The sequence below is a fragment of the Stenella coeruleoalba genome (assembly GCF_951394435.1).
Source record: "Stenella coeruleoalba genome assembly, chromosome: 13".
NCBI lineage: Eukaryota > Metazoa > Chordata > Mammalia > Artiodactyla > Delphinidae > Stenella > Stenella coeruleoalba.
The window spans coordinates 14067085-14078308 of record NC_137159.1 but is presented as its reverse complement, the minus strand read 5'-3'; the positions used below and the strand labels follow the sequence as shown (position 1 = coordinate 14078308).

At 43.6% G+C, this 11224-nt stretch overlaps 1 protein-coding gene across 3 annotated transcripts in view; it reads left to right on the top strand.

Annotated features, from left to right (window-relative positions):
• The first annotated feature begins 300 nt into the window (after window positions 1-300).
• Window positions 301-11224, top strand: part of KDM3A (lysine demethylase 3A) — a 65754-nt gene continuing 54830 nt past the window's right edge. The window contains exons 1-4 of one of the 3 annotated variants that reach the window (XM_079940962.1): window positions 301-573; window positions 1112-1326; window positions 8875-9030; window positions 10260-10370. In XM_079940962.1, coding sequence (XP_079797088.1) covers window positions 1141-1326; window positions 8875-9030; window positions 10260-10370 — 453 coding nt within the window. In that variant the 5' untranslated portion in view covers window positions 301-573; window positions 1112-1140. Of the gene's footprint in view, window positions 574-823; window positions 1327-1753; window positions 1807-8874; window positions 9031-10259; window positions 10371-11224 lie in introns of those variants that run through there. The other 2 variants (XM_079940960.1, XM_079940961.1) reach the window with 2 other exon arrangements.

The following is an 11224-nucleotide window of genomic DNA, read 5'->3' as shown; positions in this document are numbered from 1 at the left end:
CTTCGGTCGACAGCCTACGCACTTGAAAAGCAATCCAATAAGCACTTACAGCCCTGGGGTTCGCCATTCAGTCTTATCTGTGCACCACTGCAATTTTCCTCTGGGTCCTAAAGTTGATGACCGATTTCTCTGGACTTTTTTGCATCCCGTGAGGCAACAAATGGAAAGAATGGCTGTGGCGGAGGGATCCCTCGCTTACGCTCGGTGTACTTTAACCTAATGGGGGTCGTCCGAGAGTCGGAAGGGGGAGGGGAAAGGGAGGAGGCAGCCGAGGAATTGTTTTTTTCTCTCGCCCCGCCCTCGCCGGGGCGGCCAATGGCGATGGGCTCCTTCCCCACGAGTCTCGCCCAGCTCCTTGGACCCAGCCAATGAGCGATGGAAGCGGCTCCGAGGGGGCGGGCCCGGGAGGCTGTGCGTGTCTTGTGAGAGCTCTTGAACCAAGTCAGAGAGCTAGAGTCGGCTGGGCGGCTGGAAACGGTGGCCGCCGCCGGTGACTCAGGGAGGCGGGAGGCGGGAGGCGGGAGGCGGGGTAAGAGCGCCACGGCCTCGGCTGAAGGGATCGGAGGAAGAAAGGTGAAGGCGCCAAGCCCGCGGCCCCGCCGCCCCCGCGCCGCGGCGCAGGCTGGGGGTCTGCGGCCGAGTAGAAGGGTGTCGGGGCGGGGCGGCGGGGCAAGTGCGGAACGGCGGGCTCGCCCCTCCCGCGGGGCTGCCCGGGGCGGGGACCCGGCCGCCTGGGACGGGGCCTCTGCTTCGGGGCCTTTTCTTTTCCGGGGTGAGGGGCGAACACTTTCAAATCCACTTAAGCCACAAATAATTCTCCCCTCACTCTGTCTGCATTTAGGTTTCAGGTTTTGGAAAAGCGAAACTTGGGAGAGCCAGGGTCACGCGACGCTTGGGCCAGTGTTTGCGGTGGGGGAGGGATCGGGGGGCGGGAAGGGCGCGGGTGGAGAGATCGGGTGCGGGTCCTCCGTCTCACCCGCCGCCGCCTGGGGTCCCCTCCTCCGATCGGGATTAGGACCCTTTCCTCCGCCCTGGCCTCCCCCAACGACCTCTCTTCCCGGCCCCCTCCCGCCGGCCGCCCCCGTTGCATTTTGTTTTTGTGTTTTTGCAGGGAGGAGCCCTTCCTGCAGCGTTGGAACCATGGTGCTCACGCTCGGAGAAAGTTGGCCAGTATTGGTAGGGAAGCGATTCCTCAGTCTGTCCGCAGCCGACGGCAGCGACGGCGGCCACGACAGCTGGGACTTGGAGCGCGTCGCCGAGTGGCCCTGGCTCTCCGGGACCATTCGAGCCGTCTCCCACACCGACGTTACTAAGAAGGATCTGAAGGTAAAACCGGCTCCCGGGCCTCGGCAGTCGGACGTTTCCTAGTTACCTTGGTAACGAGACAGCCAGCAACCCTCCCTCCCTTTTTCTGAAAAGGCGACCAGAAAGTTGGCATCTGATCTGAAGGTGCAGAAAAGTAGACCTTGAAAGTCTTTGAAATGGTGTGTAGAGCGAGGTGTGTTTGGCTTAGAGTTGCCCGTGTTTAATAATGGGCTTAGGGTTGCTCAGACATGATTAGTTATTGCACGCGCTGTGCCTTATCAGGGCTGTACGATGATTTCTCCGAAGGGGGAGTGTTGTTAATATTAAGTTGGGCAAGTGGGTGACGTTAGGAATCATTGAGAATTGAGCACTAGTGCTTAGAAGTGCTTTCAGTCGGGTTTTTTGTTTGTTCCTTCTAATTTCTTCACCCAACTTCTTAAACTTTCAGACTTAGAAGTGTGAGTGTAGAGGAAGGAGCTTAATTCTCTTCAGTATATTAAGGTGGGTATTTGTCCGTATATGGTGGGTCAGGGCAGGAGTGGGTTCCTGGTTGTCTCTGATGAGTCTGTGAGTGGGTGTGGGATATGACCATATATGGAGGGCTGGGGTGGAGCTGCCCCTTATATGGTGTGTTGGAGGGATGGCTTTGAAATATTCCATTTGGGTGTTTGAGGGAAGGGAGAGAAATGGGAACGAGTGCGGCCAGTGATTTTTAATCAGAATGGCACGCAGAACCTTTTTCAGTTAGATCTTTTCAAAAAGAGATGAATTCTGATCGTACTCCCTAATAGAAGTATTGGTGTGAAAGGATTGTGTGGAAACTACCAGTGAGGAAGCCATTGTACCAACAAAGACTCCTTTGTGCAAAAATAACTGAAAAAAGGTCCCCAACAAAGACTCCGAAGTGGTGATAACTTGAAGGAAGCTTGTCAGAACAGAAGAGCTTTCCATCCTGGGTAACGGATATGTTTTAGTATCTCCACTTGGTCATTATCTTTGCTTTTTCTTGAAAACTGCTCAAATAAGGGAAGCAAGTTTTCGCATTGGCAGTTGAATATGTGTTGATTGCTGAAACACTGTTCAAGGAATTGGCATAACCTGTGTTCTGACCCAGAAAGTTTTGACCCTTGAGCCCACCTTCTTAATCATCGTGCTCCCTGATCAAAGGCTCTGCCACCAGAGGACTCCTGTCGTACACTGTGAAATTTGGTTTCACTCCTAGCAAGGCGCGTTTTGATGTTTACAGAAAGAAGGTAATGTGGTACAGCCTATTTGCTTAGGCTAATCATCTTTCTCAATAAAATGGGCTTTGTGTAGTAGATTTCAGTCATAGTTGCGGCGGTTCATTTCACCTGCCAAGTAAAATTTTCTGTAGTGCATTTGTTTTTACCCGATTTGAGTGGAAACAAGATTAATCCTTACAGTCTTTAGTTCTTTGGCAGATGATGAGAGACTAGGTGTTTCCTTACTCAGCAGTGATTGCAGACCCGTTGGGTTAGGAAGGGAACCTCGGAGGTCCTTTATGTGTGTTCTTTTAAATCTCCACATCTCCCTCACCCCCAGCCTTTGAAGTGGTGGTGGTATCTTCATTTTCAGAATAAAGAAATAGATTTAGGAAAGGAAATCTTGTCCAGACTTGCATAGTTAGCTACTAAGTGACAGAGGGAGCATTGGAATCCACGTTTGGCTATGTGTGTCTTCACTGCACTAAGGTGCCTAACCTGGAGACGACAGGGATTTTAATTCAAAAGCAATTTTGACTATAGTGGATTTTTTGCTTTACCTACAGACTTCACAACTCAGCCCTCATGTAAGAAATCTACTCAGTTTCTCTTTTTGAATCATGATTTATTGCTGCATTCCTTAATTGAGTAGCAGATAAAGTAATTGGTGTAAGTTTAAGGATATGTTGTGTTAGCAAAAACACAGTTTTTGAAACATTGAAACCTATTGTGTTTGGCCAGATGCAGGCAGGAACTGAGTAACTAAGACAATGCCTAAGACCTGGGCTTAGGGATATTGAGTTTTTGGGAGTGGGTTGGGGGGGCTGCAATGAATATGAATGAATGAAATTCAAGTAGTGTGCAACTGTTTTAGTACTAATAGAAGTACAAGTCTGTCTAGACTGACTTGCTTCCTTAGTTGAGGTTGAAATGAATGAGACCAAGGCTTGTTAACTTTGTTTCATCTAGAGAAAGACTTTGTAACAAAGTCACTTACTCAGATACAATGTTTAGTAGTTGATTACAGAGAAGTTAGGTGAAGACATAATAGATTTGTTTCATCTAGAGAAAGACTTTGTAACAAAGTCACTTATTCAGATACAATGTTTAGTAGTTGATTACAAAGAAGTTAGGTGAAGACATAATAGATACTTATCATGCAGTAAATACTTTGATTTAATCCTCACAAAAATCCTAGATAGTAAACCACATTTTTTAGTGTTAGAAATTGAGGCTTAAACAAGTTAAATAACTTGCCGAAGTTTGTCCCCAGACCTTAAACACTAGGCTTTAATATTCAGATAGAGTGAGGTTAGAGCAACTCTATTTTGCTGGGTTCAGTATCCCCAGCACTGAGAACATTGCTTGGCATGTAGTTTTTGCTAAAATATTTGAACAGATGAAGGAATCATAAAATTATTACTCGTATATAGAAAAGCAGTTCAGAAATTATCTTCCAATGGAGCATTGGCATTCTCTTTAACTTGGATAACAACAGATCTTAATTAGGTGTGATTATAAGGACTTCTTCAACCTTATTTTTGTGCTACTCTGTCTACTTGAGTGTGAGGCAGATTGCTTCTTAACTGACTTTGTTCTACGCATGCTGGGAATGCCCTCCTTCCCCAACTTGTTTGTCTAAGTCTTTTCCTTGCTTTGAACCTACTTTTTCCTTGAGTCTTCTGCCCCTTCTTAGTTCTTTGGGATGTCCTTAGCAGATGAGTAGTACTTGCCAACTATATGTACCATTTGCTGCTGTTAAAGCCCTTTTTGGCAGTTGGATACCTTGACCAATCAATGCCTAGTTTTTTCATCCTTGCATACAGTTGAAACTTGAATGTTGGTGGATTCTGTTGACAGTCAACCCATGTAAAATGAGAAACTTAGCACAGTGTAATAATAAAAAGTGTTTACCCCTATAACTGAATGCTAGACTCTGGGATTTTAGATAAGAGTCTAGGTGTAAGAAGACATAAATAGAAGCATAATGAATTAATTCCTAATTTGTGAAGCAGTGAAATAAGTGATATTCTGTACCGTAGTACTGGGCATAGAGTAGAATGTCATTAAAAACTTCGTGATTAAAAACCATGCCATTGTGTAAGTGCCTACTTTTAAACTTGGAAACATTTTACTTGGCTATTCTGATAGTTTTCAAAATCATATACTTAGGTAAGATTAGTATATACTAAAAGTGGAGGTTTTGAGATTAGCTTGATTAGATAATATTAATTCATATATCTTAAAGGAAAGAGATTTATCTTTCTGGGAAGAACAGCTTGAAATAATTAACTTGAAATATCCAACATCTGGTCAAGAAATTTTATAAGCTAATAGGCACGTATTTACAAAATGCCCTATTTTTTAAATAGGAAATTTGGGAATTATAGGTAGTAAGTTGTAATTAATAGGCCTTTTTCTGGCCTTTGGAGTCAGACAGCACAGATAACATCTCCTTTGTGGACCAAGGGATTGTGGAGGAAAGAACACCATTTAGAATGACAACTAGTCGTATCTGTCACTTTGCAGGAGCTTGGTCAAATCACATTAGTTCCCCCTGAATTTGAATTCTTACCGTTGTTTTTCTTAAATAGAAATTTCTGTAAAAGAGGCTTTTGGTGCGGGGGGTGTGTGTCCTTATATATAGAACTTCAGACCTCAAGGCACAAATGAAAGATATGTAGTTATGATAAACAGGAAACTTTTTAAAGAACGTTGAAGAAAGCTCACAACTTGTTGGTTTTATTATATTTTTTCAAAAGTCATCTTTTTTTTTTTTTTTTTTGCGGTACGCGGGCCTCCCACAGCTGCAGCCTCTCCCGCTGCAGAGCACAGGCTCCGGACGCGCAGGCTCAGCGGCCATGGCTCACGGGCCCAGCCGCTCCGCGGCATGTGGGATCCTCCCGGACCGGGGCATGAACCCGTGTCCCCTGCATCGGCAGGCGGACTCTCAACCACTGCGCCACCAGGGAAGCCCCTTAAAAGTCATCTTTTTAAATGTGAAGTTTTGACCAACACAGCCTAATACTTCAAAGTATTATTTATTTTTAAAAAACTAAATTTATTTATTTTTAAAGAACTAAACTTAATTTTCAGATTACTCAAAAATTGAGACATAGGGACTTCCCTGGTGGCGCAGTTAAGAATCCGCCTACCAATGCAGGGGACACGGGTTCGAGCCCTGGTCAGGGAAGATCCCACATGCCGCAGAGCAACGTAGCCTGTGCGCCACAACTACTGAGCCTGCACTCTAGAGCCTGTGAGCCACAAGTACTGAGCCCGTGTGCCACAACTCCTGAAGCCCGCATGCCTAGAGCCCGTGCTCCGCAACAAGAGAAGCCACCACAGTGAGAAGACCATGCACCGCGACAAAGAGTAGCACCTGCTCGCTGCAACTAGAGAAAGCCTATGTGCAGCAATGAAGACCCAATGCAGCCAAAAATAAATAATTAATAAATAAATAAATTTATGTTAAAATAATTGAGATATAAAGAGGCAGCTTGTCTAAAATTTGATTTAGGGTTGATCATAAGCTTTATAGATAGCTTATAGATATGATAAGAACTGTGATATTGCATACGTTTTGGGAAGCCACTTAAGATCTTAGATTACTTTTTTTCTGAGTAGATGTTAGATAATCATATTGAAGTCTTCCTCCTCCCATTCCTAACTGAAGAAGTGATACTCTGATAAATTAAGATTTGAATTACCACGGAGGTCTTAAAACTACCTAGTCTTGGGCTTCCCTGGTGGCGCAGTGGTTGAGAGTCCGCCTGCCGATGCAGGGGACACGGGTTCGTGCCCCGGTCCGGGAAGATCCCACATGCCGCGGAGCAGCTGGGCCCGTGAGGCATGGCCGCTGAAGCCTGCCCGTCCAGAGCCTGTGCTCCACAATGGGAGAGGCCACAACAGTGAGAGGCCTGCGTACCGCAAAAAAAAAAACCTACCTAGTCTCCTTGCCAGATACTTAACATAAATTGCCTTTAAAATCTACCTAACAATTCAGTGAAGGGTGGGTCTTAGTACTTTCATTTTGAAGCTACCAGAACACAAGATTCAGAGAGCTTAGCTTTTTGACCTGGGTACAGTTAATTGGTTTCCTTTGTAATTCTACATATTTTATTTTATGCATGTAAAATCATTCTAAGAAAGCTTCAACATAGCTGGTATTCAAACCCAGATCTCTCTGATTCTGATGTGTGTAGATGTGCATTCCTCTTACACTATGTTGATGGGAAAACTGTCATCCAAAGCTAAGTTGGGTTTGAGGTTGATGTGCTGTGGGGCAAAAAGACTAGGGGAGATGTCAGAGGACCTGGATTCTGTGACTAGGCAAACAGAAAGGAAGATGGGCAGTCTCTGAAGCCCGATGTGAAGGACCACTGGTTGGTTATGGTGATGGAATACATAGAACCAAGGTGGAGTACGCAGGGCCTTGTCACATAGTAGGTGCTTAACACATTTACACTTATTCTGTAATAACTGCAAGGTTAAAAGCCTGCCATACCAAGAAGATATGCAGCTTCTCAGGGGAAGTTGCCTGGGAAATTAGGGGTGCATATTTTGTGGTTGGGGGAGAAGGATAGGATGGGTCTCAAATTTCATTGGTTTTAAAGATTGATAGTCTATAGCCATAAAACTGGAAAAGTTTGGGATTGAGGCTAGTGGTATATCAGTTGGGAACTTCCTGCCTTCCAAATGGGTGAGAGAAACAAGGTAAGAGCCCAATTCAGAGAGAAATTTATTCATTCAACAAGTATTCGAGTACTGACTGATGAAATACATGGTAAGTTAAAGAAGACAGACTTTGACCGATTAGAGTTTTTAAAATGTCAATCAGTTGACCACAAATAAATAATTCAAAATGTGGAATAGTGCTACAAAAGAAGAGTACAGAGTTTTGAGTACAATTAGCAAGGGACTTCTCTTGGGAGAGAGAGGGGCTCTTTGGTAAGGGAAGGCTTGAGGAAAGGATTTTTGAATTGGGTTCTGATGAATAAATGGAAATTAAATAAACTTTTTTAAATTAAAGGTTGAAAAGGGAGATATGATTGCCTATGAAATTATGAAGTGTTGATAGATTTATTAACTAATTCTTTGAAACCAAAAATGAGACATCACTCTATTAAGAGGAGAGCTTTTAAATCAAGTTAAAATAGTGATTTTTTTTTTTTTTTGCGGTACGCGGGCCTCTCACTGCTGTGGCCTCTCCGGTTGCGGAGCACAGGCTCCGGACGCGCAGACTCAGCGGCCATGGCTCACGGGCCCAGCCGCTCCGCGGCATGTGGGATCTTCCCGGACCGGGGCACGAACCCGTGTCCCCTGCATCAGCAGGCGGACTCTCAACCACTGCGCCACCGGGGAAGCCCAAAATAGTGATTTTTACACTGAATATTGAGGGAGTTTATTGTATCTCAGTTAAAACATAAGAAACATTTTAAAAGACTTAGAGTAAATGAAACGGTAGCATATTCATAATGGGTTAAGGAAGCTAAGGTGTTTGGTACGTTTATATGACTTTTAAGGTTTTGTGACTGATTCCTACTTATGGGTTACTGTCAGAGACCCACTTTTGGACTGAATTCTTTTTTTATGTTTTAAAATATCTACAAATTATAAGGGTTTTAACTTTAGGGCTAAAAGGTATTTTGCAGATCAGAAGCAGAAAACTTCATAGTTACTTGGAAAATAGTATTTCAAAGGTAGTTTAATTTTCATGTAAGAAGTTAGAGGTAGTTTTGGAAAATTCTGGGGTCCTTTATCAATTACTCGTTTCTATATGTAGCAAAGTTGTCTTGTCTTGGATTTCAAACTCTGAGGTAATTTCCCAGTTTATTCAACTCAAGGTGTTGAAAGCGCCTGGTGCCGAGTCCTACTGCTACCAGAGGGCTTCAGAAGCCAGTGGTGGATTGTGTGATGGGCGGTCATCTTAAACTCACTGACAGTGTCAACATAGAATTACAATGCCCTGCGAGAAGTACTTTGGGTTTCAGATTTCTGTCTTTGAATTCTCAAAGCTCTGATGTCTAATTAACATATGTAAAAACCTTCTACACGGGGGTTCTTTTTTGTGAAGGCTTCCCAGAGGTTACTTTGAGGGCAGAGACTGGTCTCCACATCTCTTGACTCTGCTTCCCAGAGTGGTTTGGGAGCCAAAGCTCATTGGTTCTAACAGATCTGGTTAGTTTATTGTGGGTTTAGAAGGGAAGTAAGAGAGCAGGAGTTGGGGGCAGCGTATTCAGATACCAGACTCGAGTAGAATGGTGAGGGTATAATTCAACTTAGGCATTTTTCATGTTTATTTTTGTTAATCAAGTCTGCTTTCCTTCAATTTTGTTTGTCTTAGGTGTGTGTGGAGTTTGATGGGGAATCTTGGAGGAAGAGAAGATGGATAGACGTCTACAGCCTTCTAAGGAGAGCCTTTTTAGTGGAACATAACTTGGTTTTGGCTGAACGGAAGTCTCCTGAAGTTTCTGAGCGAATTGTTCAGTGGCCTGCGATAGTGAGTAAAACTCGGGCTTATTTGAACTCCTGAGAAGAGGGTATTTCACCCGTTACGAATGAAACAGGGAAAATCTATACGTAATGCCTATATTTGGTCCTCTGGAAAATAATAGTACAGAGATATGACAGTGTAGAAGATTCAGAAGAACCCCCAGAACCTCCTGTCAGCCCTGCTAGGAGCCCTGCAACTCTGACCCTTGACTTTTCTTGGGCCTCAGTTTCTTCACTTGAAAAGTCGGGGGTGGAGGTCATGTGGGGAACGTCTAGTCTAGGTCAGTGGTTAGAAACCAGCAGATATATACAGACATACAGATCTTTTTGGTTTGACCCTCACAGTGTTTTAAGAAAATCTAAATTAGTTGTCTACATTTAAAAAATGTAGAGAATGTCCTTAAAAATCTAGAGTTCCAGTTTTTCTTGGAGAAGTGGCAAGATACGGCAGCACTGGGGCCGCATAGCAGTTCCTTGTTGCAACAGTGGGCGGAAGCTGAAAAGTAGCTGTTGCCTGGACCCTGTGAGGGTTTCCACTTGGGGTCTCATGATGTTTAAGGTTCCCCCGGCTCATATTTCTTTGGCTTTAAAGATGCTAGCAGTCAGTATATGACTGTGCCATTTCCACACCATAAGTCTGGTGCAGTTAAAGGAAAATAGTGATCAGGAGAGCACAGTTCAGGCTATTTGAGACATGAGCTGGGGCTTGAAGGAGGAAGGGGCAGATTGGATAGTTGAAAGGCTAAGAGGATGATTGAAAGGCTGACCAGCTTGTGAAGAGCCTGCATGCCCGTATGAGCAAAGTTAAGATTTTGCCCATGGGTGAGAAGAGCTGCTGGAGGTTTTTGAGTGGTGTCGGGTTTTGTTTAAAGTTGTATTTTGCTCTTTGTATTTTTTCCCCCATCTATTAAGAATTTGCTAAAAACATGGCCCTGTCTCCCCACAAAAATGTACATAAAGCAATATTTTGCATAAATTTGGGGGAAGCCATACATCTGTGGCCCCAGACCTATATGTTAATGACTCTCAAATGTGTATCGCATTTAAGTTATTGATTCTGGGTAGAAATTACGTGCGCCTGTTGTGGTTGCATGAATAGTTATTATTGAGATACTGATAGTAAATAAACGACTGAATGGCTTTCTCTCTCTCCACGTGTATGGAATATTGCCAGTCCCCGTTTTCAGAATTACGCCAGCAGCAGTTATGATGCCAAAGCATTTTCTTCTGTTTCAGATGTACAGACCTCTGCTGGACAAAGCTGGTTTGGGATCCATAACGTCTATTCGCTTTTTAGGAGATCAACAAAGAGTATTTCTTTCTAAAGACCTTTTAAAGCCTATACAGGTAAAACACGGAAATGATATTAAACCCTAAAAATAGAAAGACAGACTCCTTGAATATGAGAACTAACATATTGATGTTGATTGCTCTCATTCAGATATCTAACAGAGAAAAGGACCCATCTTATGAGCAGTTAAGTTGTCAGACATCATTGCTTAGTGTTAGCCGTTGGGTTGGTACTATTTATTTGGGGTTGGAAGGACAAACGTACTACAGTTGATGATGGGTGTGTATAGAAACACCTAGGTGATATGAAGCTCATTTCTAAGACTATCATTCATATATATACATATATCTGTGTATGTATATATATATGTCAGTCCTGATTATTTAAGGATTCTGTATTTGGGAACTTGCTTACTTGCTAAAATATATTTGTAACCCCCCAGTCAGTACTTTGGTGCTTTCATGGTCATTCACAGACATGTGCACAGTGGTGAAGATTTTCAGTTGTCTGACACATGTTCCCAGCTGAGCTTGAATAAGGTGACATTCTGCCTTCTTACTTCCTCTCTTCTACTGTAAACAAGTGTCCTTTTCAAGGTCTATTTAGTACTGCATTTTTGTGCTTTTTCGTTGGTGATTTCACTCTTTCAAATGGCCCCAAGGGTAGTGCTGAAGTGCTCTCTAGTGTTCTAAGTGCAACGAGGCTGTGATGTGTCTTAGGGAGAAAATACATGTGTTAGATAAGCTTCATTCAGCCGTGAGGTATAGTGGCCATGGGTTCGAGGTTAGCATTGCAGCAATATATACTAAATAATGTGTTTTTCAACAGAAACACATAAAACAAGGTTATGTATTGATTGGTTGACGACAGTATTGTGACCAGAGGCTTGAAGGAACCTAACCCCATCTTT